The sequence below is a fragment of the Pelodiscus sinensis genome, chromosome 1 (assembly GCF_049634645.1).
Source record: "Pelodiscus sinensis isolate JC-2024 chromosome 1, ASM4963464v1, whole genome shotgun sequence".
In the NCBI taxonomy this organism is placed as follows: Eukaryota; Metazoa; Chordata; order Testudines; family Trionychidae; genus Pelodiscus; species Pelodiscus sinensis.
The window spans coordinates 4,639,513-4,667,500 of NC_134711.1; the positions used below are offsets into that span (position 1 = coordinate 4,639,513).

Consider the following 27,988-nt stretch of genomic DNA (forward strand, 5'->3'; position numbering starts at 1 on the left):
CAGAGCCCAATCTGCTTTGATTCTCCGCAGCAGCAAAGGGAAAACATCACAGTGGAGTTAATTTCACAGACAAAGCGAGAACCCGCGTGTTACAAGCGCCCCAAAACATTTCGTCCCTGCCGATCCCTCCCTTTGGGCAGCGTTCCGATACGGAGATGGGCATGTCCCCAGAGGACGCTCTCAGCTTCTGCGTGCGAGGAGGAGATGCTGCCTCTTGTGGGCAGGACAGCACGTGCGCAGACGTCCACTCCCAAAGGCAGCACCGATCGCGTGGTCTTGCTTTCCACCTGGGTGCTGCACCAGGGTGCACGCTACCCGAGCGTGATTGGCAGAGGGGAAAGGATGGGGAGACCTTCCTTTGGCACCGGCCCCCGTCCAGGATAAGCTACCCACGGGCATGGGACCGTGGCCCTCATCTCATCTGACCTCCTGCCAGGCACAGGCTGGAGAATTCCACCAAACGATGCCTGCATGGGGCCCGTAATGTGTGGTTCAAAGGGGACGTCTTTTAGAAAGCCACTGAGCCCGGATGCAAAGAGGCCCCGGATGGCAAATCCGCTCCACCCCAGAGGACGCTATTCCACTGGCTCATTACCGGCGCCGGTGAAAACGTGCACCGTATTTAACGATGCCAACTCCCGGCCCCTGGATCTTGTTCCACCTTTGCTGGCGAGGAGCCTTCCAGGGGCAAGTATCTCCCCCCCCACGCAGGCAACTAGCTAATCTGCCAGCGGCTGGGATGCAGCAAACCCTCCGGTTCATTCGTAGTCTGAGGCGTGACCTGGCGGGTTCCCCACCAAACCCAGCCGAGGCTGATAACCGCAACCCTCCACTCCCGCTATGCCTGCCTGCCTCACAGCCCCGCCTCACCCCACGGTGGGCATCTTCTCGCAGACCGCTTTGGACCGACACAGGCTGGCTGATTGGTGGGAGGGGCAAAGAGGGCTCCCAATTCACTGCTCGAGGAGCTCCGCTTCAGTCCCTTCCCACGGCCAAGCCCCGCAGGCGACGGCACACTCCGACTGGACCTGGGGCAGCCAGCACGCCCGCCGGTCTTTGGTTGTGTCCACTTGTCTGGAGAGTCCAGAGCCAGGAGTCACGCGGACCTCTGGCTAGACAACTAACCCACCGCCTGAGGGCTCTCCTGAGCCGCTGCTGTCTGCTCCGGGGCCCTGCTTTCAGGAAACTCGGCCTCAAGGGAGGTTTCATCATCTCCACGGCGACCCAGCAGTGTGTCCCAGGGATACCCGCCCTGCCAGGAAATGCGGAGAGTGTCCCGGCCCTCACAGCCTGGGGAAGGACTGGAGGGCCTAGTGGTTAGAGGCTTCACAGCCCCTGCTTCGGAGTCTGCCCCCTGCGCCCTAGGCTCCAGATCCGATTCGCAGCCTGGGGTTTGGCAACAAGTTACATCCTCTGCCCTCCCCCCCGCTACGTTTAAGCCAGAGAAGCATCCGTGAAGCTCAGCGCAGGATCCTGGCTGTCTGGCGTCACTCCCATCTGGATGCCGGGAGCTGGCCCAGGGACTGGGGGAAGGAAGCTGGCGAGGCCCCCTCTCTGTGCTCCAGGACCACCCAGCAGGAAAGCAGCTTATGCCTGCATCAGACCCCCAACCCCTCCCCTCTGGCCTCCTTTCGGTACCCGCCAGCCCAGTGCGAATGCGCCACGGTGGCTCAAGGCAATTCCCCAGAGCTGGGAAACATTTTGCTCTTTCCCCCTCTTTAAAAGAGACCCTGCCAAAAAAAGGCTCCTGAGACAGCTGGGACGAGGCTATGGACGATGCTTCACACGGCTGCTGAGGGAGGGGGGTCTCTTCTGCTCCTGTGGGGGGATCCCCACTTTTAGCCCCTGCAGGGCAGGGGGAAGCAATACAGCGCAGGTCTCTTCATGCTGGAGACGTGCAGCGCCAGCGGGAAAGCCTCGCTCCTCTTGGGGCGGGGAGGGGGGGGGTCAGTACCAAGGATCCGCTTGGTGCCGCTGATTGTAGACTTGCAGCTTGATCTGGTCTCGGATCTGGTTGATGAGGATCTGGGAGAGCAGGATTCCCACCAGCTGCAAGGAGAGGAGAGAGCCACAGGCTGAAGGCACCCCAAGGGCGTTCGCGGCTGCAACCAGGAGCGGCTGACATCCCCGCTGGCCAATCAGCGCACCCCTCTCCTGCAGCTCAGCCAATCAGAGCACGGTTGCCGAGTGACACGCGCACGGCTTCCAGGAGAGCATCCTTTGTTCACCCGTGGTACCCGGGAGAGACGCTCGCTGGAGCTGGAAAGGGGACAGCGGCCGGCAAGGGCTCCCAGCAACTCGGCCGATCCCGCCCCGGGCTCCCCGTGCACAGCTCTGGTGGATGCCACATCCCAGCAGGCTGGTGCGATCCTGACACACAGAGCCAAAACGGGCCCCGAATCGGCACCCGGGAAACAATTCTGCCCCACTCCTGCCCCAGAGGGCGCTAGCATGGGCCATGGCGAGGGGGCTTCCCAAACACCCAGCAGGGATCCTTCTCTAGGGATCAGTGGGTCCATCGCATAAGCCAGGCCCTGCCCTGGATCAGGGGGCTGGCATAGGCTAGGCAGGGGAGGGTACAGCCTCCCCGAACAGCCAGCCTGGCCCCGCCCACACTCCACCCCCAGTACACCTGCTGTAGGCGTTCTAGGGGCGGAGTGTTGCTCCCTGTGCTTTGGGGACAGGGAGGCAGGACCGTGTGCAGACTGGGGGGCGTGGCCTGGGTAGAAGGGGCGGGGCTAGAAGCTTGCCTCCCCCAGCCCTTCCTTCACTCACGGCCCATGGAGGCTGGTGACCTGGGGGGGGTAATTCACCCCTCCCGTTCTGAATGCTGCTAGCTTGCCAGATCCACCACTACCCTGTGTGTGTGTGTGGGGGGGGGAGTGCACTCGTGCGTACACACACACACACACACACACACACACACACACGGCAGGCTGCTGCCACTCCCTCCCCCCGAGATCTAAGGGACCCAATCCCCTGGCTCCACCTCCAAGGCGCCGCTCCCTTGGTCCAGCTGACGACCCTGGCTCCAGTTACCCTGCCTCGCGTAGCCCTGCAGGGGTGAGAGCACGCACAGCCAGCCGGGACTTCCTTGGTCCCCTTCGGCCAGAGCCACCGGGCACCGACCCCCCGGTCTGAAGGCAGAGGGCTGCCCCTCCGGCCCAGGCGAGGCCCCTCCGGGACAGGCAGGAGCTACCTGGGGAATGGCCAAGCCGAGCGCGATGCCCCCCAGCAGGAAGAGGTTGCTGTGGATCCAGTTCACCAGCTTGTCGATGCAGCCGTTGGGGTAGATGAACTCGCTGGCCTCCAGGTAGTTCATGGCTTGCATGCCCTGGCCGCACATGGTGTTGATGACGGCCTGTGGAGAAGCACAAGGGCAGGTGAGAGCGAGCTGGGGGCCGAGGGACGTGGCCTCACCTCACGCCGGCAAGTCGCTCCGGCGCCCCTGTGCCAGGTCGTCCCGAGCCGCTGTCCGATGGCACATGGGACACGGCCCTGCTTCCTCTGCCAGTGGGGCCTCGTTAACGCCAGCTGACCTGGCATATTGGGGGGCATTAGGGGGAGCATGGCCAGCAGATCTAGGGACGTGATTACTCCCTTTTACTCAGCTCTGGTGAGGCCACATCTGGAGTATTGTGTCCAGTTCTGGGCCCCCCCTACAGAAAGGACGTGGACGCATTGGAGAGGGTCTGGCGGAGGGTGACCAAAATGAGGGGGCTGGAGCACATGACCTACAAGGAGAGGCTGAGGGAGTTGGGTCTGTTTAGTCTGCAGAAGAGAAGAGTGAGGGGGGATTTGACAGCAGCCTTCAGCTTCCTGAAGGGAGGTTCCAGAGAGGATGGAGAGAGGCTGTTCTCAGTGGGGGCAGATGGCAGAACGAGGAGCAATGGTCTCAAGTTGCAGTGGGGGAGGTCTAGGTGGGATATTAGGAAAACTGATTTCCCTAGGAGGGTGGGGAAGCCCTGGGCTGGGTTCCCTAGGGAGGGGGGTGGAATCTCCGTCCCCAGAGGTGTTTAAGTCCCAGTTTGACCAAGCCCTGGCTGGGCTGATTGAGTTGGGGTTGGTCCTGTTTTGGGCAGGGGGCTGGAGCCCTGGGATTCTAGGATTCCATGCTCTGTACGCTCACTCCCCTAACCCCCAGCCCCAATTCCCCCACCCCCAGAGCGGCTGGACTCCACAGCTCGCCTCCTCACTTGGAGAGCTGCCGGGCCGTCGCCTAGACCATCGCTTGCGGCGTCTAGGAGACCAGGCTGCCGGGCACTACTCTCCGGGCGAGCCAGCCCCAGGGGGCCCTGCCGTATGGGGAGCGGCTTTGCCACCCCCTGCACGTCCGCGGGGCGCCGGCCGACACGCGCCGCACACGGGACTCCTTTTCCACCCAGCAACGGCAGCGTGGGGCTCTCCCAGGTGGGAGAGGCGGGGGCAGAGGGAAGGGGTAGGATCGCATCTCCAGCGCGGCCCCATCTCCCTGACCCACCCGGAGACAGTGGGGCCGGTACCCCCCCAAGTCCCAGCCTGCCTGTGACTGGTGAACTCGGGAAACCCCCGAATCAGCCCCTCTTTGTCCCCCAGGTCCGTGACCGGATCCCCCTTTTCCCCATGCTCCACCCCAGCCCCTCTCCCTCAGCCTTCTGTGGGTGTCAGAGGCTGGGGGCTGCCCCATGCCACCTGGCCTCCCAGCATCGGGGCCAGCGCCACCCACCAGCTCTCTAGGGCAGGCTGGGGGCACTACCCTGGGGCAAGGGCAGTGGCAGGAGGGGGCTTGGGCAGGGGCTAACAGTGGCCATGGGGTGGGAGGGGGCTGTGGCAGTACCACGGGGCAGGGGCTAACAGCGGCCACGGGGTAGGAGGGGGCTGTGGCAGGACCACGGGGCAGGGGCTAACAGCGGCCACGGGGTGGGAGGGGGCTGTGGCAGGACCACGGGGCAGGGGCTAACAGCGGCCACGGGGTGGGAGGGGGCTGTGGCAGGACCACGGGGCAGGGGCTAACAGCGGCCACGGGGTAGGAGGGGGCTGTGGCAGGACCACGGGGCAGGGGCTAACAGCGGCCACGGGGTGGGAGGGGGCTGTGGCAGGACCACGGGGCAGGGGCTAACAGCGGCCACGGGGTGGGAGGGGGCTGTGGCAGGACCACGGGGCAGGGGCTAACAGCGGCCACGGGGTGGGAGGGGGCTGTGGCAGGACCACGGGGCAGGGCCTAACAGCGGCCACGGGTGGTGGCTGGGCTCCGGTGGGCAAAAAGGGGAGAGTCTTGGCTGGAAGATGGACTGGATGGGGAGAACTTGCCTCCCCAGCCCACGGGGTTACCCACTGCCCATGGCTAGGGCCCAGAAACAAACTAGAGCCGCTCAGCCATGGGGGGCAGGGCCCATCTGAACGGGCTGCCCCAGCCACCCCGCCTCGAGGGAGGAGAATTAGCAGAGTCCCAGAGAGCATCACCAGCCCTCCCCCCCCCCGTCTCGGCTGATGGAACTTCCCTCCCAGCCAGCACAGAGACCCCCCCCCTCCACCCCAGCAATGGCTCCAGCCTGGCTCACTAGAGCCGGAGGAGTCGCTGGGCTAGGAGCGCCCCCTAGTGGCCTGAAGATTCACTCAGCTGCGAAGGTCACTAAAGCACAGGGATCAATCCCATGGGGGAGATGAATCCTAGACCGGGAAGGGACCTCGTGAGGTTCAGGCCCCTGCGCTCACGGCAGGACCAAGTATTACACAGACCAACCCCAACAGGTGTCTGTCCAACCTGCTCTTAAAAATCTCCAGTGATGGAGACTCCACAACCGCCCTGGGCAATTGATTCCAGTGTTTCACCACCGGGACAGGCAGGAAGTTTTTCCTAAAGTCCAACCTAAACCCCTCTTGCTGCAATTTAAGCCCATTGCTTCTTGTTCTATCCTCAGAGGTTAAGGAAAGCCGTTTTTCTCCCTCCCTTTTAGGTACTTGAGGGGAAAAAACAAAACAAAACAAAACAAAAATCTTATGTCCCCTTTCAGTTTCCTATTCTCTAGGGAAAAAAACCCACAATTTTTTTTAGTCTTGCCTCTGAGGTCATGTTCTCTAGACCTTTCATCATTTTTGTTGCTCTTCTCTGGACCTTCTCCAATTTCTCCACATCTTTCCTGAAATGCAGTGCCCTGAACTGGACACAGTACTCCAACTGAGGCCTAACCAGCGCAGAATAGAGCGGAAGAATGACTTCTCATGTCTTGCTCACAACACGCCTGTTAATGCATCCCAGATTCATGTTTGATTTTTTTGCAACTGTCTCACACTGTTGACTTATATTTAGCTTGTGGTCCACTATGACCTCTAGATTCCCTTCTGCAGTATCCTTCCTAGACAGTCACTTCCCATTCTGTATTTGTGACACGGATTGTTCCTTCCTAAGTGGAGCACTTTGCATTTGTCCTTATTGAATTTCAGCCTACTGACTTCAGACCATTTCTCCTGTTTGTCCAGATCATTCTGAATTTTAATCCTACCTTCCAAAGCAACCCTTCCAACTTGGTATCTTCTGCAAACTTGAGACGTGTACTCTCTGTGCCATTATCTAAACCACTTACGAAGATACTGAATAGAACTGGACCCAGAACTGATCCCTATGGGACCCCAGTACCATCTAGCATGACTGGGAACCACTGATGATTGCTCTCTGGGAACAGCTTTCCAATCAGTTATTCACCCACCTTAGAGTTGCTTCCATCTAGGTTGTATTTCCCTAGTTTGTTTATGAGGTGGTCACCAGAGACAGTATCAAAAGCCTTACTAAAGTCTAAAAAAAAGTCTCAGAGGACTAGTCCTGTTTCTGTAACTTTAAAAAAAACAATGCATGGTCCTGTAGCACCTTAGGGTATGTCTACACTAGCCCCCTAGTTTGAACTAGGGAGGCTAATGAAGCATACCGAAATTGCAAATCAAGCTCGGGATTTAAATATCCCGCGCTTGATTTGCATGTTCCCGGCCGATCGCCATATTTGAAACATACAAGCCCGAACTAACTGCCCGCGTCTACACGCAGCAGGGAAACGGGCATTTGGAATAAGGCTTTATTCTGAACTACCTGTTAAACCTCATTCCAGCAGGAATAACAGGTAGTTCAGAATAAAGCCTTATTCCAAACGCCCGTTTCCCTGCCGCATATAGACGCGGGCAGTAAGTTCGGGCTTGTAAGTTTCAAACATGGCGATCGGCCAGGAACATGCAAATCAAGCACGGGATATTTAAATCCCGAGCTTGATTTGCAATTTCGGTATGCTTCATTAGCCTCCCTAGTTTGAACTAGGGGGCTAGTGTCGACATACCCTTAGAGACTAACAAATATAAATATATATAGGGTCATGAGCTTTTGTGGGCAAAACCCATTTCCTCGGATGAGTGGACAACAAAGGTGAAATGGACACGTCGGATCTCAGAAATGGTAATATACAAAAGACCACAGGAGCACATTATAACCTATCTGGACGCTCATTAATAGATTTAAAAGTGGCCATTCTTCTACAAAGGAATTTCAGGAGCCAACTACAGAGATAAACTGCCGAACTGGCTGTCATGGTATCAAATTTGATACCCTCTCTCATGGCTTGAGCAAAGACACAAACTGGATGGGCCGTTATATTCAACACCCAAATGACATCAAAAGCTAAGTATGGAACACTTCCCGACCACCCTATTAGCCTCAATAGCACCAGCACTGCCATTGACAGGTTTTTTTCCCTCCCTTTCCCTGTATAATTGGAGGTTCCCTCTTTTTTTCTCTACTTGTCATATATTTGTTAAGTATCAGAGGGGTAGCCGTGTTAGTCTGGATCTGCAAATGCAGCAAGGAGTCCTGTGGCACCTTATAGACTAACAGATTTATTGAAGCATAAGCTTTTGTGGGCAAAGACCCACTTTGTCAGATGCATGTCTGTTCGTTAGTTTGCATGTTTATTTGTTAGTTTCTCAGGGCTGGTCTATGCTAGGACTTGAGTCCAAAATAACTCTCCCAAAGTCAAATTTGTAAGTGATGCATCCACACGACCAAACCCATTATTTTAGAATAAGGAGCCGTGGAATTTGAACTCCGTAGTCCTGCTTTTTATGAGGAATAACGCTCTTCCCGAACTCGTAAGACCGAAATAACGGCTGTGTGGATGCTCTGGTGCCACTAATTGGAACTAATTGGCCTCTGGGAGGCATCCTGCAGATCCCCAGGCCTCTGAGTCCAAAATAGCGGGTCCACATTCTCATAGACTCATAGACTTTAAGGTCAGAAGGGACCATAATGATCATCTAGTCTGACCCCCTGCACAGTGCAGGCCACAGAATCTCTCCCACCCCTCCTAGAATAATCCTCTTACCTATATCTCAGATATTGAAGCCTTCAAATACTTTGAAGACCCCAAGATGCAGAGAATCCTCCAGCTGTGATCTGTGCCCCATGCTACAGAGGAAGGCGAAAAACCTCCAGGGTCTCTGCCAATCTACGTGGAGGAAAATTCCTTCCCGACCCCAAATATGGCGATCAGCTAAACCCTGAGCATGTGGGCAAGACTCACCAGCCAGACACCCAGAAAGTTCTCTATAGTAACTCCTATCACATTAACAGAGCCTGCCTTGGACTACATTCGATTTTTCTGTGTAGAGAGGACACGGAAGTTCGAATGTGTTAAATCGGGTGCCCAGAAGTCAAATTTAGTAAATTCAAAATAATCTCCTAGTGCAGACAGGGCCTAAGGTGCTGCAGGGTTACTTGTTGTTTTACTAAAGTCTAGATATACCACATCTACCACTTTCCCCCATCCACAAGGCTGGTTACCCCATCAAAGAAAGCCATTAGGAAGGTTGGACATGAGTTGCTCTTGACAGATTCATGCTGGCTGTTACTTAATCACCTTATTATCTTCTAGGAGTTTGCAAATTGAAGGCTGATTGGTTTGCTCCATTATCGTCCTGGGTACTGAAGCTCTGGAATTCCCCAGGTGGTCCTGACTTCTCTTTTTCTGAATGGCGCAGGGCATGTGGCGGAGGAGTCCAATATTTTGGCTGCACAAGAGCGTCAGCCCAGGACCCAACAGTCAAGAAGCCTCCTGGGCCAGCTGGGAGGACGCAGCCTCTCAACCGGACCTTTGAAGCGGACCATCCACCAGCAGGGAGAAGGGGGGTGTTGGGAGCCCGGCAGAAGGAGCCAGAGCACAGCTGGGCATGGGACAAAGCAGGGAGGTGGCTGGGCATTGGAGGGATTCTGCCCTCTGGCAGCCAAACTGGGCTCAGCCACAGCGAGCTCCCCTCCATTATAACTTCTGGGCAGTTTTACCCATCCCCAGCTCTCCGGCTTAGAGTCTTCCTTGTGCCTGGGTAGAGGGAGGGGCCCCAACTTGAGGGTGGCGAGAAGAGGTCCTGTTCCGGCTGCTCTTACCTGGTCGGCAGTGTGCAGGCAGCAAGAATAAGGCACGGAACAGCGCTCCCGGCTGGGGTTGTCAGCCGTGCAGTTGAAATACATGTTTTGGGACCAGTCCTTGTAGGAGACACCCCCACAGCAACTGAACTGTAACGAGACAGCCCAGGTCAAAGAGGGCTGGCGGGCAGGGGAGGGGAAACGGGGCAGATCTCAAAAAAGCATCGTTAAAAAAGAAGCTAGGTCACTTCGAAGGGGGGGGTTTAAAGGTTTTAGTAGGTCCTACATAAACAACAGCTTAAGGGCTGGAGAATGAAAAACAAATACATTACTCCCCCCGGAGAAGGAAGCTGAAGAGTCGGTTTGTAATGTGGCTTTACGCGTGTTACAGGTGACAACGTGGGCAAAAGGAGAAGCCAGGGAATGGCAAAGAAAGCGGGATCGTATTTCTCCGCCGCTCGCCCTCTGCCTAACTCCGCCATCTCCAATCTGACGTTTCTAATGAACTAGAGACAGCAGTGGAAGTGGGAGGACGGGGCTGCGGGAGACAAAGGGTTAATAAGGGTCCGTGCAGCGGGTGGGGGCCTAATGAAACCCCAGATGTGCAACGCCAGCTTGGTCCGGGGACCAAGACAAAAATCATTCGTGCATATGGTATGCATGAGAGTTCGGCGAGCACCGGCGACTAGCACTATTACTGGACTCACAGCGGGAGGGGGTGTGGTCTCTGAAGGCTCCGCCCTCCCAAAGGAAGTTGGGGGTGGGGTCCGCAAGGAAGCAGGAGGATGTGGAACCCGTGAACGGGGTCTGATGGGGAAATAGATTGCTCCCTGCTCTGGGGAGGGACGCCGGGGGGGCAGATCATGGTCACGTGGAGATGGCGAAGAGAAAGATCACGTTCCAGGCTTTGAAAGGGAATTTGGGTCCACAGGCAGGAGAGGAGATTTCAAGGAGGTTTTAAAGAGAGGGGAACAGTGTGAGAGTTTGGAGAGCCATCTCACCAGCCTGGCCAAGGACCGGCCGTCCCTCGATGGGGCGGGCAGACCCAGTCCTCCCCATCCCAGAGGAGGCCAGAGAGCTTGCCCGGAGCAGTCACCCCATAGGAGGCCGGAGGCCACGTGCATGGCCCCTGGCGACTGGACTCACCTCCTTCTGGCCGAAGTCGATGAGGTTCTGCAGGTCCAGGTCGTCCCGGTAATGCACGATGGCGTTGTTGATGATCTCGCTCACCTTCCCGCGTGCCTGGGGGATGAACGCCGAGAGGTCGCCAGGGAGATGTCCCCTCCTCCCCAGGTACTCGCCCGCCCCTTGCTACTGGAGCATCCGAGCGCCTACCTCCCTCCCAGCTGCCTGACGGGCGGGCGCCACCCACCACCTGGCTCCAGCGAGCTGCGCCCACGTTCCTGAATCGCAGGCCGGCAGCCTCGCCCAGGCCCACCCTGCCCCACCATTGCCCCGCCACTGCGGGAAGGAACCTCCGGGAAACCGGAACGCTGGCCACTGACAAAGCCAACGAGGGTAGAGACCAAACCTTGGCGCTGAAGGGAAGAAATCCGGTCTGTGCTCCCAGGCAGTTCCCGGCCCAGTCATGGCTGGTCCCTGCTGTTATGCAGGGGCGTCCTCCGCCCCCCCACTCAAAAGAAGGGTGCTCACCCCAGCTGTTTGGTGAACCTCGGGTCCTTACCTTATCCGAGAAGACAAAGCCCAGCACTCCAGCTGCCAGCTGCAGCAGGAAGATGATGGTCAAGCAGATTGAGAACTGCCGGGGAGGGAAAACAGCGGTCAGCAAATTGCCACGGAGGAGGCAAAGAAAGACAACACCCCTTAGAGCCCCGGTTGTGTCCTCGTGACTCCAGCAGGGATGCTTGAAGCTGCCGAGACACAGGGCAGCAGGACTCCGGGCCTGTCGTGTTACGTGGTCTTTTCACAGACTCTTACCCACTGATGGCTTCACCCAGCACCGAAATGCAGCCACTTCTGGGGAGGAGTTGCGCCATTGTCTCCCAATACCCAGAGCACTGGGATGGGAAGAGAGACACCGCTGCTTTTCGAAGCTGCCGGGGGCGGCCGAGGGGCAGGGTGGAGTTAACACCCCGTTCGTGCAAACGAGGCGGTAGGATCTTTACCGTTCCCAAGTGCTCAGACCGCGGGCGTGACATCTCGCCTGGAAAGACGGCACCTCTTGGAGCACTGCGCTGGGTCGCTGGTCCAGGGCCGAATCAGACCGAACCCACCTCGTGGATTTACTACGCTGCTCTACAGCATTGTCCGCATCCCAGCTAGCAAACACCTAGCTACAGCTCTCCGCGGTGGAACTACAGGCAGTCCTACCACTCTCTACCGATCTCCTGAGTCTGTTCTTCCCTGGCTATGGGCAGCTGCTACCCACCCGCATCCAATCAGCTGGAAGGAACGGGAAATCCTGCGTCTGTGCAATTACGTGGAAAAGGTCTGTTCCCCTCGGAGGCACACGGTTAAGGATCTACGGTGGCGCAGAAGTTCCCCAGCTCCAGCCACTAGAGGGCACCACACTCAGCAGGGCTGGGTGCCAGCAAATTTCACACCCTTGGGTGGGGGATGGAAACGGGAGACAGAGCAGAGAGACCCCCCCCCCCCGAACCCCCACGGCTGCCCAAGTAGGCAGTGAGGGTCCCCAATCTTGGTAATAACCCCCAAGAGGGTCCCCTCCGCCCCAGAGCCGGGGCCCCCTCACCGTCTGCAGCAGGCAGATGTTCTCGCGCAGGGAGCCGATGCAGCCGCAGAAGGTGATCAGGAACATCAGGACGCCGACCACCATGAGCAGGATGGCAGGATCCACCGCCAGGCAGGCCATGGCCGCCTCTGCCAGGCATGGGGGAGCACAGAGCCGTTAGTCCAGCTGCCTCCCCTCCCCCCCCCCCGGAAAGGACCCAGAAGGAGACGGCTCTATGGGTGGGGCGGTGGGAAGTCTCCTTTGGGACCCCAGCCTCTCTCATTGTCCCGTCCCCCCCACCACATCCCTGCAACAGCCCCCAGCCTGGGTCCAGCTAGCCACTCAAGATCGTCTCACCAGGACTGCCAGCCCAGGGCAGGAGGGGGCCGGCAGCGACCCCTGGGGAGGGCAGAGTCAGAGCCGGGCGTGAGCAGGGGGGCCGGGTGTCTGGTTGGAACCGGGCAGGCCTGGAGTTGAGCTCTCCGTGCGGGACAGAAATGGAGACAATGGGATCGAGACAAGGGGAACGGCCGGGATTTCCCGAGGACGATGGAACGTCGGTCAGGATGGAAGGTCCCGTGTGTCCCGTCTTTTTGTTGAAACCGTCTGGCAACCCCAGGCCTGAGCCAGACGGGGGCCCAGCTCATCTCCCGGCTCGGGGAGACCCTGGGACGTTCAGGGCCCATGTTGCAGCCAGGCTCCTGCCCCACCCTGGGTCCCTCCTTGCCCCCCCGGAGCATCTGGGGGCGAAAGTCCCCATGGAGGGCCCTGCCCACTGCCCCTTGCCCCAGGAGCTGGGGGTCTCGTTAGCCCCTCTCCCCAGTGGCCCCAGCAGTGTCCCACTGGCCCAGGCGGGTTGGGAGCCGGCTGTGGGACACTGATGGGGCCCGTCTCCTCCCTTCCATCCCAGCTCAGCACAGCCCTCACTAGGGAGCTTGGGGCCCAGCCGGGACTGTCCCTCAGGGGTCCAGCCGAGGATACCGGCCAGCTGGGGAGGGGCTTGGCTCCTCTGCCCACTGCTGCTGCACCAGAGGTAAGGCACCCCGCTGGGCACCGGGCCCCGAGCGCTGACACAGACCAGGGGCCCTGCTGGAATGTCGCCCCCAGGCCCAGGCGGCTGAAACCCCACCCGGCTGCAAGAGCAGAGGGCTATTTGGCAATGGACAACGGCCCCAGGCCTGTGATTTGGGCCAGGGGCGCGGTGCGTGTGGGAGGGGATGTGACTCAGCCCCGCTGGACAGGGGCAGCAGCGTCCCCCCTCCCGCCCCAGCAGCTGACGGCGTTGGGGGTGACAGGCCAGCAATAGGCCACACTCCCCCACTGCGGGCCTCAGCCCCCCTCAGCGAGTTCCCCAGGCTCGGTTCTCCTCCCCGCCCCCTCCTGCTTCCAGGGCAGCCGGTCTCCGGGGTCCTACCCCTGGGGAGAGCGAGCCCAGAGCCCCCGCCCGGACCCCGCAGCAGACCTGCCGCTCACCCGCATGCTTCATCAGCCTGGCGTAGATGCCCACAGCCACCATCACCATGGAGATCATCTGTGAAGGAAGGACGTGGAAATTCAGAGCCAGCTGCCGGCTCGGCACATCAGCCTGGACAGGCCGTGTCCTTAAGGGAGGAGGGGTACCGGGGGGGGGGGTGCCAGAGGGCTCAGGGGATCGGCAATAGGGTACAGAGCCTTGCTCCCCACATGCGGACCTCATCAAGCCCTGGTCGGCCCCACCAAGGCTGACCGGCCTCTCCCCACCTGAGGGGTGCTTGGGGGTCTTGCTAAGCAGCATGAATCAGGCCCAGGGGTAGTCTGCTGGGTGTCCTTGAGCGAGTCACTTGGTGCCTCAGTTTCCCTTTGCCAGCAGGGCTCAGGATGAGCCTCACTGTGCCCAGTCCCTGCAGGACAAAGATCCACAGAGCACGTCGCCGTGGCAGGCGGATAGCAAGGGACGGATGGGCCCTACCGACTGCACCCCTTTCCCACACCGCTGGGGGGTCCAAGTGGGGCTGGGGGCAGCACGCCAAGAAAATGTCATTCTCTTCTCTGCAGGGCAGGGACTTCAGCTTGCAGGGCCAGGCGCGAGCTCCGGATTCCCCCGCCAAGAATCAATGCCCGGAGGGACACTTTGCAGCCAGCCATTGGGGTGCGTGTCATATACCCCGCAGGGCCACATACATACACCCTGCCCTCTCCTGCCCAGGGACGCCACGCCCGGCTGGCCCAGCAGCGTTTTGAACAATGACGTGGAGCAGAAGTGGATTCTTTCTGCTCCTCTGGCTGTGTGTGAGGTTTGCCGCTGCTTTGCAACAAGAAGAGAATCCATGCCCGGGGGAGGAGATCGTCCCAGTCCCGTGTGTAGCGAGGCAGGAGCAAACCCAGTGGGGGAACCCGGGACCCCCTGTGGCTGGCAAAGGGGAAGCTGGTAACCGGCAGGTGGTTTGCAGCTCCGGCACCAAATGCCCTGCAAAAGGAAGCTCAGAACCAAGATTGGCCTCTCTGGCCCCGGGGGAGAAGCGCTGGGAACAAGAAGCAATCACGTGCACAGCACTGTCCAAACACGAGCCTGCTTCCTGGAAAGAGAGAAACTGAGGCTCAGGAGTAAAGCCGCTTGCCCACAGCCGGCACCTGGGGCAGAGCCGTGAATCAAGTCCAGGAGTCCCTGACCAGGACTCAGTCCCGACTGCACAGCCCCTACTGGGATTTTCAGCGTTCTAAAGCTTCCTTCACTTGGATCTCACAGGAGACAAATAAAGTAGCATTAAAAACCCGTGGCAGGCCCAGGCCAGCTGCCACAGGTTTGGACTAAGGGGCTGTTTAGGAGTTTATCTTGTTCTTTTTTTTTAAAATTGATATAGCCTTAGCCTTCATAACATACTCCGGCAAGGAGTTCCACAGGTTGACCATGAATAGTGTGAAGATCGACTTCCTTGTGTTTGTTTTAAACCTGCTGCCTATTAATTCCATTTGGTGACTCCCTACTTTTGGGCTGTGTCTAGACTGGCAAGTTTTTCTGCAAAAGCAATTGCTTTTGCAGAAAAACTTGCCAGCTGTCTACACTGGCTATTTGAATTTCTGCAAGAGCACTGACGAGCGCGTGTAAGAAATCAGTGCTTCTTGCGGAAATACTATGCTGCTCTCGTTCGGGCAAAAGTCCCTTTTACGCAAAGCTTTTGCGCAAAAGGGCCAGTGTAGACAGCTGAGATTTGTTTTGCGCAAAAAAGCATCTAGACAGGCACGGACGCTTTTCTGCAAAAAGTGCTTTTGTGGAAAAGCGTCCGTGCCAATCTAGACGCTCTTTTCCGCAAATGCTTTTAACGGAAAACTTTTCCGTTAAAAGCATTTGCGGAAAATCATGCCAGTCTAGACGTAGCCCTTGTGTTACAGACGGGAGTAAACACCACTTCCTTATCTGCCTTCTCCATCCCAGTATTAATCTCTCTCATATTCCCCCCCATTAGTTGTCTCTTTTCCAAGCTGAAAAGTCCCAGTCTTATTCATTTCTCCTCATATGGAAGCCATTCCAAGTTTCTGTGGCACTTCTCTGATTCTTTTCCATTTCAATGTATCTTTTCTGAAAAGAGGCAACCACAGCTGCATGCAGTATTCAAGATGTGGGTGTACCATGGATTTAGAGAGGGAAAACGATATTTTCGGTCTTACTTTCTAACCCTTTCTTAATGAGTCTCAGCATGGTTTGGTTTTTTGGACTTCAGCTGCACGTCGAGAGGCTGTTTTCAGAGAACTCGCCACAATTTCGTTCTTGAGTGGTAACGGCTAATCTGTTCGTATAGTTGGGACTGTGGTTTCCAATGTGCATTTCTTTGCATTCATCAGCAGTGAATTTCATCTGCCCTTTTGTTCCCCAGTCACCCAGTTTTGTGAGATTCGTCTGAAGCTCTTTGCTTGGGACTTATCTGAAAATGTTGCCACCTCACTGTTTACCCCTTTTTCCAGATCATTTATGAATGCACTAAGACTGGTTCCAGTACAGATTGGGGATGTGAAAGGTTAACCAGTAAGCATCACCCTTACTGGGTGAGGCTTACTGGTTCCAGTTAAGCAGTGGGGGCTGGAACAGCTCTTCCCCTACTGCAGGCAGGTGGCTGCGCCAGCCCCATGGGACCTGCTGCAGACACGGGCTGCTGTTCCGGCCTGGGCATGTTGCAGGCAGGGGTGGCTCCAACTTGTGGTGGGGGGACAATTCCAGCACACCCACCCCCACTACCTCAGCAGGGACTCGCCCAGGGGTGGGCAATAACTTTGGATGGGGAAGCCACTCCAAGATTTTCTTCCAGGATATGAATGGAGGAGGTGTGGGGTCTGGGATGGAGGTTGGGTGCAGAAGGGAGTTTGGGGGAAGGACACAGTTGTGTCCCGGGGCACTGGACTGGGGTGCAGGGGGTTGGATTGTGACCGAGGGAAAGGAATTGGGGGCATGCTTGTACCTGCAGGGTCAGGGGCAATCACAGCCCTTCGCAGCCTCACTTTCTTGGTCAGCATTGAGGGCTGGGGGTGGGGGTGGGGTGGCTTGCTTCCCAGAGGAGCCTGCGTGTCAGTCCATCCACCCCAACACACCCCGCCTCCTCAGGACTCTGCGAGGGTTTGGAGTGAAAACCAAGCGGCAGAGGCAGGACCCGACACGGGTCCCATTTGCCTCGCAAGCCCAGATGCAGAAGGCTCCATGCACGGGAGAGGAGAGACCTGCAGCAGCTACTGGGGCCCTCAGCAAAGCCTGGGGCCATTTTAGTGGCTGGAGCAAAGCAGCCACTGTCAAATACGTCCCTTCCTCCCCCCCCTCAAGCGGTCACCATCGTCCCCCTGGGGCCGGTCTTCTCACCAGCATCTCCCCACCCATGCAACAGCTCTGGCCTCTTCCCATTGCACTCACCTGGGCATGGCTAGATGGGCAGTGGCCCCATCTCTCCCGCAGCGGGCAGCTCCCCCGGCATAGTGAGCGCGCCCCTGGCCTTGCAGTTCACTCCCTAGGCTACACTCTGCTGCTCGCATCTCCCCAGAGGACAGGCTGGGTCCAAAGGCCGGAGCATCTCTGGGTCACTCATCCTGCTGGCCGCCAGCCTTGTGCTGGAACCAGCGCCACCGTGTCCAGCCGTGCCGCTGGGTGGGCAGGAGCCGAGCACCGAGGCCCTCGGGCGGCCGGACGCGAGCGGCAGAGCTTTCCTGGGGGGGGGGGGGGGGGGTTGGGTCTAAGGCGGAGTTAGGAGGCTAACAGGTTTTTCGGGGGGGGGGGAGAGGGGGAGGAGTTAGACTACTCCAGGGCAAACAGCTACCTTGCCCCAGGTGCTGACTTGTTTTTACCCTGTGAATGCTCCACCCCTGCTTTGAGGCCCCGCCCCTTCCCACACCTGCTCTGAAGCCCCGCCCGCACTCCACCCCTGCTCTGAGGCCCCGCCCCTTCCCACACCTGCTCTGAAGCCCCACCCTCACTCTACCCCTGCTCTGAGCCCCGCCCCTTCCCACACCTGCTCTGAAGCCCCGCCCTCACTCCACCCCTGCTCTGAGCCCCGCCCCTTCCCACACCTGCTCTGAAGCCCCGCCCTCACTCCACCCCTGCTCTGAAGCCCCACCCTCACTCTACCCCTGCTCTGAGCCCCGCCCCTTCTCCTCCCAAGGCCCCACCCTCACCCCACCCCTGTTCCACCCCCCCCCCCCGCAAACCCCCCACCCGCTCCTCTCCACCCTGCTTGTGCCCAGGAACACCGCAAGTCCATATCTATGTCCCAAGCTCTGTTTTGCTGCTGCTTCTGAACACAGCCAGGAAATAAAGGAACCACTTCTGGTATTTACATGTCAAAGGGGACACCCCGTGTTAAACATTAACCCAGCATTTTAAATACCTTTTCTTGCTTGAGCTCAGCCCTGGGTACGGCCCAGAAGACGGATGGGGTCGCTGCCTGGAGGCGATGGAGCCGCTGCACAACCGTGGGCCTACCACCACCCCTCCCCACCCTTCCCTCGCCCATTTAGCTAGTAAGCTCTTCAGCACAGAAGTTGCCCCTACCACATGGGCACCCAGCACCTGCCAGAACGCAGCCTCCATCTTGCCTGGGGCCACTGGGCAATCAGGAAATTATTTGTCAGAGTCATGGACATTTTTCTATTGGCCGTAGGCTTGGTACGGACTTAAAACCTTACGTTTTTACACACGTTTATGTAAAATAGAGAGATCCAACGGCAACTCTTGGCTTCAGTCTCATGTGAACTGCGGCTACGGCAGGAGAGGAGAGAGAATTTTTACACAGCCTACCTGCTCTCTGCCGTTCTGCACCTCAGCTGTCTGCTTTGGTGGCTCTCCTACCTGAGTATCCCCCATCAGCTAGAGGGGGAAGTCTCTTCTGCCTCCTACCCTGCCCAGTGTACCCCACTTGCACCTCCGTGGCCTGTACGCCTGGGACACACAGTTGCTACCAAGCCCTCTGCTCCTTTAAGTTGCCATAGAAACCCCACTAGTTCGGTGTGACTGCACCCCGGAGAGGTTTTGGCACGTGGCTCAGGCTGGTTGAGCCGAGTTTGCCTTCGCATTAGCCACATCTGCGCAGCATGGCTCGCCTCTCTGGGCGCCAAATAGACACGGACGAACCTGCCGCAGCCTTCGCTTACAGACCTGGGGCCTTCAAATCCAGGAGCCCGACCTTGGATTTCTGTTCTGCCTACGCAGCAGCCGTGGCACCCGGCCTGCAGCCAGAGCCGTCGCGCCCGGCCCACACGGAAACCGGGCTTGCGCCGCACACGCTTGCAGGGCGCCGGGGCGCGACGCGTGCCGTTAGGAATGTTCCACGCCGCTGAAGCTGGGGATTGCGTCCGAGGCAAAGAGAACACCTGGGTTTTCACGCTTCGTTTGTGACTTCCCAGGAGAAGCAGTCGACTGCGAAAGCCACGGAGAGGAAAAAAAAAATGCAGAGCCCCACGTGTCACCTTTTCTTGATCATCACACCCACGAGGCCAAGGGCTCCCCAAACGCCAGTCACTTCCTACACAAGTCACGCTGCGGGCAGTGTCTGCACCCCTAAAAGCCCCCGGCTGCCTTCATCCACATCCCTTTCGCAGCCCCCTCAGCTAACCCTGTGCAGTGCCGTCCTGGGGCACGCGGGGGTTAAAACGCCAGTGACGCTGCTGCACCAGGCTGGGGAGGTGAATGTTTAACCAGTAAGCCTCACTCTTAATGGGTTAACTGGTGGGAGCTGCTCCAGCCGTAGAAGGAGCCACAGGAGGGGTGTTCCAGCCCAGCAGGGGGCGGCAGACCATATCCAGGCTGGAGCAACCCCCGCTCCTATCTCCCCACTTTAATCAGTTAACCAATTAAACAATGTGTTTAACCAGTTAACCAATGAAATGGGATTTTACATCCCTACACCAGACCCGCCCCAACACAGCAGGGAAATGACCTGCACCAAGGCCCACAGAAATCCCGACTCCCCTGGAGTGATGCAAAGCTGCACCCGGGAAAAGCGACAATATTTCAATGGAGAAAGTGAATAAGGAAAAGTCATTTACTTGTTCCCGTAACATAAGAACTCGGGGGTCACCAAATGAAATGAATAGGCAGCAGGTTTAAAACAAACAAAAGGAAGTTTTTCTTCACTCAGCACACAGTCAACCTGTGGAACTCCTTGCCAGAGGATGTTGTGAAGACCAGGACTTTAACAAGGCTCAAAAAAGATAACTAGATACATTCATGGAGGTTAGGTCCACCAATGGCTATTAGCCAGGATGGGTACGGATGGTGTTCTTAGCCTTTCCTTGTCAGAGGCTGGAAATGGGTGACAAGGGAGGGATCACGTGATAATTCCCTGTTCTCTTCACTCCCTCTGGGACACCTGGTGCTGGCCACTGTTGGCAGACAGGACACTGGGCTAGATGGACCTTTGGTCTGACCCAGAATGGCCCTTTTTATGTATGTAAATGGCTCTCCTCCACCCAGCCCGTGCACTGAGTTCCGGACGATCGCCTGTGTGAATGCTCCAATTCAGACTTGGAGGAGCGATGGATCACACACATCAAGCAAGCGGCAGGTCCCGAGCCTGAACAGCTGACATCTGCCAGTGTGTGGTGACACCCCCGCTGCACGGGGGCCATCCGCAGCCCTTCCCTTCCTCTGTGGCTGCCTTCAGCCAAACCCAGACATAGCAATGGGGCTCATAGCCACCGCTGGCCCATGCTGTCTCTGGGCTGACAGGCCAGGGAGGGAGAAGCCAGGACACCCCAGGTGCTGGCAGAGGAGTCACCAAACAGCTCCCCCCTCCAAGTCAGGGCCAGGGCCAAAGGGACACACATCAGAGCTGGGCTCTTATGAAATGAATGGAGCTTGTAGCAGCAATGGGAGGGAGGGGGGGGGGCACTTCACACATTCCCTTATCCAATTTTCCATTTTGGTGCAGAATAAATTTTGTCACGTGCACCAAGGCAAGTGGGTATGTGCACCACCCTATCCTGCCAGTTGTGAGCACTCTGCTAATCCATTGGGCGGCATTTAAATCTCTCCTGGGTGGCTGCCCAAGCGTGCAGCTTACTGGGAACGCTGCTCATATCCCTTCCCCGGACAGACAAGTAGGTTGGGATGTGTAGGGCCGCTAGTGGTATACCCCTCTGCTTCCCCTGATTGGCCAGCAGGCACCGACGCCCACATGCATTACACGCACCGAGCGTTATGTGAGCTCAGAAGCTGGGCTGGCTTGGCTGCATCCCTGGAGAGCATGGGACAGGGCTCTGCTCCCCGGGGGAGACTTCCAATGGGGCACAGCGGCCCCAGGCTGGCAGCTCTCTACCAGAGAGGAGTAGGCAGCAGAGAAAAGCAAGAGCTGAAAAGGAAAGAGGCCTGGGCAGTTTGAGTCTGGAGCTGTCTCTGCTTGAGGGGCTCAGAGGGGTCCAGCCCTGGGAGCTATTTACACATGTAGCCCGATTTTATCCTCCCTGGTCATCGACCTTCACACTGCCTGCTCCTTGGCTCAGTAGGGCTTGTACAGGGCATGCCTGCCTCTCGCTCTGCAGTCCTCCCGCCCCACAGGAACCAGGACCCTGCCTCAGGGCACCGCCGGCTGCCCGGCACTTCTATGGGGTACCTCTTCCCCACCCCATTGCTGCCTGCCGCAACCCAGCCCCAGAACCTGGGGCCAGGCTGCTGCATCTGCCCAAGGCATATCGGGCGGCCCCGACGCAGAGGGCGTCTGTAAGCCGAGAGCAAAGGAAAACACCAGGCACTAATCTGGAGGCGGCGGAGGGGGAGCGGCAGGCAAGCAAGCACGTCCGGGCTTTCCAAAAGGGCAGCCAGAGCCAGCCAGCCGGCCGAACGGCTCTCCGAAGAGGAAGAGCGCTGATCTGGGGGCGAGAAACGCAGCAGCGGCAGGAGACGGAGAACACTGCGGCGTGGACAGGCCACGCTTCCGCTTGGGAAGGGACGCTGCCCGAAGGGAACGTTTCAAAGCGGGTCGCTCCCGTGGCGAGAGGATTAAAAGCGCAGCCTCTTCGCCAAGCCTGACTGACTTTAGACGCGCTTGGTGCGTATGTAGCACCGACACGCACCCAGGGGGGCAGTTTCACGCTACAGGCTGCACTGACGAGCTCCCCCGCACTTGGGGGCACGGGGACGTCTAACTCGGATGCATTTCCTCTTCGTTTCACGCGTGTTTCTCTCCCCTCAGTGACTCACGTTCAGCCCCATGGAGAGGCCAGGCCTGGCCTCCTACGGTGCCCTAAACTCCCCTATGCTCCAGGGCAAGGCCCCTCCAATTTTTGCCATCCGCATGCGGAATAAATGTTATGTGCACCGCGACAGGTGAAAACCCGGTGCCGACTCCGCACTGGGGCCAACTGGCTCAGGTTTGCGGGGCTGGGGCTTGGGATCGGAGACCCTCCCCCGGCCTTCCAGGGTTCCTCAGCCAGGGTTCGGGTGCAAGCTCTCCCCTCTACATTGCTGTGGCTAGCCCTGCTAGGCGAGATCTGCTGCCAGGGGGCTTTTCTTGCATACAGACACCCCTCTCCCCCCCCCCGCAAAGACCTGCTCAGAAAGCAACGACCAAAGGCAAGTCTCCAGGGCCAGGATAGCAGGTTGATTCCCACACTAGGGTGCAGCCTCACGGCTCCCACGGACATCCACAGGATGCTGCGTGCAAGACAATTCTCCCATCTGGCTTTGCTCCTCCAAGTGCTTAACTCTGCAAGGCAGACAGGGACCCGGCTTAGCCCACCCTGCGAAGAGCAGCACCCCGGCTCTCCCCCCAGGGCTCGGTGTGGGTGACAGAAACGGGGAAGTTTTCATACAGGCCCTGAGTTTCACAAGGAACTACCTCCAGGTCCCCGCCACCCCCAGGACACGGAAGAGGCTGGATACAGATGCTTCCCTCTCCTGCTTCTGCATTGCTAGAATTGCATTCGGGTCTTAGAGCAGACCTCCGAGGAGGGCAGCCAGCAGGTCCCTCTGCCCCTTATCCCTGGATGGACTCGGTGGCGGGGAGAAGGGGCAGGCTTTGGCGGGCGTGGGGGTGGGGATTCCAGCTGCACCCCACGCAGAGCTCCCTCCCCAGCCGGGTCGCTCACTGCAAAGCGAGTGTCACCCGCGGCCCTCCACCGCTCCCCGTCCCCTTCCTCCAGGGCCCTGAGCTCCTTACGCTGCTCTGCTCAGCTGCTGCTGGGAGCTATATAAAGGGCTGTAATCTGTATCCCCAGGGTAGGGCGCGCCCTCTCCGCTGGGCGGGCGGAGGGACTGTAATTCCATTAGCAGCCCGGCGGGCAGGGCCTCCACCCCAGGGCAGGGCTCCATGAGGAGTCATTCCAGGCCACGGCCCTGTTCCATCGCTCGCTCCCCCGGCACCTGTGCTGGCTTCCTTCCCGGGAACGCAGGCACCTGCCCGGCCGCTTGGCTTAACCTCTCACCCCACCCAGCCGGATTGAACACCGCTTCCCCCTGGGAGCTTCCTCCCCAGAAATCAACTAAACACAGGCGAGCTGACACGGGGCCAGAGCAGCTCAGCTGCAAAGGGAAGGTAACTGGAGAACGTGCAATTCGCGTCTGTGCAAGGAAGTGCTGGGACACCTGGTTCAGCCTGGCAGGTCTCCACCCCCAGGGACGTTTGGAGGGACACTGGGTCCCCGAGTGGGTGACTCCCTCCTCTCAGCACAATGCTGGGCCAGGAGGTTTTGCAGCCCCCATCCAGGTCTGCAGCGGCCAGCGGGAGCAGGGCTGAGAGAGGCAGCGGGGACGAAAGGTCGTCAGCCCAGACGAAGGTCAAAGACATCAGCACAGGACCGCGCCTTAGGTGCCAAGAAAGGCTCCCAGAACATGCCCTCGCTGCACTCTCATTTCAGGCCGCAGGCTCCCTTTGGCTCAGATCACGCCAAAGCGGGGTCTTTAAGGCTGAGGTGTGTGACGAAGTCCCCCTGGCTAGGGAATCACCAAGGCTGAGTCCAGAGCCTTTATCAGAGACCCCCTCGTCCGACCTCCCTGCACCTTTGATCAGAAGAGCCGTCTCTTTCGCAAGGGACAGTTCGTTAAATCCTCAACTTCTCTGGGTGAAACCCCCGTTTCACAGGCAGGAAAAGGGACCAGAGGCAGATGTAAGTGTTGTGTACACTCTCTCTCTCTCTCTCTCTCTCATTAATACAGCCATCCTGGGAAAACCCCCATCTAGATGCAGGTTGGTGTGTTTTTTTTTTTTTAAATTAGGAGCTATACCATCTCAGAGCTGGAAGGGACCTTGAGAGGTCATTGAGTCCAGTCCCCTACCCTCACAGCAGGACCAAGTACCATCCCCTGGTTTTGCCCCAGGTCTCTAAATGGCCCCCTCAAGGATTGAACTCACACCCCTAGGTTTAGCAAGCCAATGCTCAAACCGCTGAGCTATCCCTTATATTACAGGACGGAGGAAACTTCAGCCATTATACCAGCAAACCCCTTTTAACGTAGGCAAGGCCAGTATGTCCAGGAGCAAAACCGGGAATACAACCGGATTCACAAGTCCCCCAGCTCTGGCCACCGGACAGCAGCCTAGATACTCGCTTTCTGGACCCCTCTTCTGCGACAAGCAGAGGATTCTGCTACGCTGGAAGTACATGGGTCTTTGAGGCAGCTCTTAGCAAGCTACAAGTGACAACCCTTGGAGGTCTGGCTTCCCAGGTGGAGGAGCACTCTAAGGAGCCCAGCAATTAAAGAAAACCTCCCTGGCCAGAGGAGGGTTCGGATGCATCAGGGGAGACGGACAGGCGACCTAGTGGGGATTTCCAGCTGAGAGTTCATTCTAGGCTGTACGGATGTCGGTTTCACTCTTGTGCTGAGCTGGCACAAGTCTCTTCAGACACACGAGACCAACCCATGAAACTACCCTATTCGATACCAAGCCCACTTCCTCTTTGGGAGTTCACAGGGAGATAGTAACATCCTCATGTTCAGTGGGGACCAGCCCTGCAGAGGGCAATGCAAAACCAGGGCAGCTGGAGAAAACTAACCACTCAGGGATCTGGAGGGCTCACGTGAAAGAACATCATAGAGCACTAGAACTGGAAGGGACCCCGAGAGGTCAGAAAGTCCAGCCCCCTGCCCTCATGGCAGGACCCAGCACCACTTACATCAGGGATGGGCAAGATGTGGCCCAGGGGTCAGATCTGGCTCACCTAACACTTTGATCCAGCCTGCAGACTGTATCTGGCCGCTTTCTATTTATATCTTGCTGCCCATGCCACCGAATTTCCAGGTCTTTTAAATAGCCCCAGCAGCCCCAGGTGGCTGCCAGACAATGCGGTAGCGGCGGGGCCAGGAACCTGAGAGCCCTTTGCTGTGTTTTTAATTCACAGCCTTCAGCCGCAGGGCGAGGCTAATCCTCAGCCCCGCCTCTTTCACCACAGGCCCCACCCCTTCTGGGGGTGAAGCCGGCCCATGACCAGGTACCAAAATTCATTAAGCGGCCCCCTTGTGAAAATTATCGCCCACCCCAGATCCATTCCTTCTCAGACACTGTGGGCATTTAGCAAAGATATTCTCTCTGCGGTGATCCATTGCCAACCCCAGTGAGCTCTGAACACCTGGGTAATCTGGACCAGCCTGGGAAGAAAGAGCAAAGCAGCTAAGTGCAAACGATACGCTACTGGCACCGAATTCATTCCACAGCACTGGAAACAGCCAGCCACCTGACAATGCCTCCGGGGCAGGTGTGAGTATACAACCCTAACTTGTAGTCATTCTAAGCTGCTCCAAAAGCACCTTCTTCTTACCCCCAGGCATTACCCCCGCCAGTAAAGCGACAAGAAGTGAAACAGGCAACGTAAACAAGAACAACAGTCGACTTAAAACTGTCCCAAGTAGCAAGTCCACTGTTGACGTGGGACTATCACATTTTTCCTTTCAAAAGAAAGACTCACTCTCTGGCGTGGGCCTGTCATCCTCAAGAAACCCTCCCCAAAGCAAGGGTGGAAACTGATGGCACATGAATAAAGATCCACGGTGAGTTTAAAAAAATGCTGAGGGGCGTGTGATTTTTAAAGTTAACATCCCTGTGAATTCTACAGATGTTGAAGAGCAACAATATTTTTTCTTAAAAATCCCTTAGAGGTCCTTTTAGTAAAGCAAACAAACGGGAAAAGTGTAAGATAGCCGAACAAGACACCCAGCAGCTAATCAGCTACCCCATCCTACAGCCTCACAGCAGCCAGTCGGGGCCTGTGAAATAGAAAAGCACAGGGCAAGGAACAGAGATGACACGGGGCCAAGTTTACCTTCAGGTGGTTATCCAAAAGGACAGTACTTCCTGATAGGTTACTACAGCCGGCATGAAGCCCAGCCTCTTTCCAATTACTCCTAGCATGCAAGACATTTCCGTCTCATATCTGTCCCCTGATCAATTTTACACACCAGTCAAAGTCTAAGTTTAAATAGGCCCTTTCAGCGTAGTGTCATTCACTGTTCTCAACCATGTTGGTCTTCATAAGGGGTATTCATGCTGAATGAGCTGGCATGATCACTAGTAAGTGAACCTCTTTGATATTATTCTGAGAACCACTGATTTCTTAAAGGGATACAGCTGACAACACAGTTTATGGACAAAGTTACCGGGGTGCCCATGTGTCACAGAGGAAATGGGGGAACTGACAGTTTGAGAAACTGTATTAAAAATAGAGTTTTGTCTTGGGTGTTAATTCACACAGGTTTCATGGATTTTAACAACCCCTGCTGGGAACCCAAACACAACAGCTTCATGCCAAGGAGCAAGAGGTCAGGCAGGAAGGGGACTGGGCAAAGTGAAGCCAGCCCCATGTCACTTGCAGGAGAAATACATTGGAATTGCCCCTTCCTTTTGGTTTTCCTTTCAGCGGCTCAGGGAAGGGTCTTTCCAAGGAATGATTTCTGTCTGGACAGCACCCCTGCAGCCTACAAATATGAAATCCCTAGTCAAAATTCACGAATGGGCAAACAGAAAGGGGGGGGGGGAGAGAAAGAGGGTGGGGGGGGGGGAGCCAGAGTGCTTCCTCCATGGCATGTATCAAAAGAAACCGCCAGTGTTCCTTAAAGAACCACCAACCCCTGTATTGCAGTGGGAAGAGGACATTCCTTTGGCTAGATTCTAGGGGGCCTTTTCCTCCCCCTGCCACCTTACCCCCCCAGATTTTAATTGCCCCCTTCCACACTCCAGATACCCCCCTCCCCTGAGTGACCACCCCCACCATACCCTGGGCACGGCAATGCCCTGGGAGCATGCCCCACTGCCCCCATGCCCTGGGCAGGAGACTCACCCTCCCAACACGTGTCATGCCCCCTCCCCACGCTGTGGCTGTCGCCCCCACGCACCCAGAAGAGCAGGTTGAAGAAGAAGAGCAGGTACTTCACCAGCGGGCTCACGAAGGAGAAATCCTCCCCGGGCGCGCCCCGCCTGGCCATGGCCCCGGGCGCGCCCCGCCCGCTCACTCACTGCCGGGGCCGCCCTGGCCCGCCGCAGCCACCGACCGACCCAGAGCGCCAGCTCCACCAGCTGGCAGAACCCCCGGCTTCACCTCGCCCCGCCCCCTGGCCCACCGGCCACCCGATTGGTCACTCCACCCGCGCGGCCCCTCCCTGCTCAGAACGCGGTGTAGCAAGCCTCGCCCCGCCCCCTAGCCCGCCTGCCTCCCGATTGGTCACTCCACCCGCGCGGCCCTCCCTGCTCAGAACGCGGTGTAGCAAGCCTCGCCCCGCCCCCTAGCCCGCCTGCCTCCCGATTGGTCACTCCACCCGCGCGGCCCCGCCCTGCTCAGAACGCTGTGTAGCAAGCCTTGCCCCGCCCCCTAGCCCGCCTGCCTCCCGATTGGTCACTCCACCCGCGCGGCCCCGCCCTGCTCAGAACGCGGTGTAGCAAGCTCGTCGGGCAACACCTGCGAGGCGCCGCTTCTTAAAGGGGCCGCGTCCCCCCCCCCCCCCCGGCCCTTGGAGCGGGTCAGGTCTGAAAGTGGCAGCGTCTCCTTCGCAAGGGCCCGGAGCCAGGAGGGTGGGGAGGGGAAACGTTCTCAAAGCAGCAAAGGGCGGGGCCACGTGGGGGCAGGCAGCTGAGGCTGGGGGGGGAATGGTGTGTGGGGGGAGGGTGGTTCTCTGGTCTGAGGCATGGGAGCCCCTGGGGATTGTCAGGCTGGGGGGCAGTGTGGGGATGATCACACAGGGGGTTACAGTGGGGAGACACGCTCTCCCCTAGCTGCACCACAGGGCTGCTATGGAGCTGAGGGGGCTTTGGGGAGTCCTCTCTCCCTGCCACCGCCTCAGGGCAGCTTGTCCCCCAATCCACTGCTCCCCAGCCACCCCCCAAAGCCTGCCCCCCCCCCGGCTGGAACCCTCACCCCCCCGCATGCCAACCCTCTGCCCCAGCCCTGCACCCCGAATCTCTGGGCCCTATCCCCGCCACATAGCATCTCCCTATCGGTGCTCATAACGAAACTCATCCACACATGGATGTTAAAAATTAGAGGGA

The 27,988-nt window shown here is 58.0% G+C and overlaps 1 protein-coding gene across 3 annotated transcripts; it reads right to left on the minus strand.

The window, feature by feature from the left end:
- On the minus strand, positions 1 to 27,034 carry TSPAN33 (tetraspanin 33). 3 transcript variants are annotated; one of them, XM_075925438.1, is made up of 8 exons: positions 26,842 to 27,034; positions 13,542 to 13,599; positions 12,090 to 12,217; positions 11,061 to 11,135; positions 10,523 to 10,618; positions 9,398 to 9,526; positions 3,200 to 3,361; positions 1 to 2,049 (listed from the first exon to the last, which is right to left on the minus strand). In XM_075925438.1, exons 1-8 carry the CDS (start codon positions 26,929 to 26,931, stop codon positions 1,948 to 1,950), a joined length of 840 nt encoding a protein of 279 aa, XP_075781553.1. In that variant the 5' UTR covers positions 26,932 to 27,034; the 3' UTR covers positions 1 to 1,947. The 3 variants fall into 3 exon arrangements, with proteins under 3 accessions (XP_075781553.1, XP_075781556.1, XP_075781565.1); XM_075925441.1 differs by having other exon boundaries at positions 26,881 to 27,031; XM_075925450.1 differs by lacking the exon at positions 26,842 to 27,034 and adding an exon at positions 24,064 to 25,747.
- Between the last annotated feature and the right edge of the window lie 954 nt (positions 27,035 to 27,988).

What these genes read in the sequence shown, in the direction of transcription:
- TSPAN33 (XM_075925438.1), bottom strand. Translation starts at nt 26,931, where the DNA reads ATGGCCAGGCGGGGCGCGCCCGGGGAGGATTTCTCCTTCGTGAGCCCG. An exon ending in CAGGCTGATGAAGCATGCGG is followed by an intron (nt 12,218 to 13,541) that starts GTGAGCGGCAGG and finishes CATGCCTGGCAG; the next exon opens with AGGCGGCCATGGCCTGCCTG. An exon ending in TCGACTTCGGCCAGAAGGAG is followed by an intron (nt 9,527 to 10,522) that starts GTGAGTCCAGTC and finishes GTCTCGTTACAG; the next exon opens with TTCAGTTGCTGTGGGGGTGT.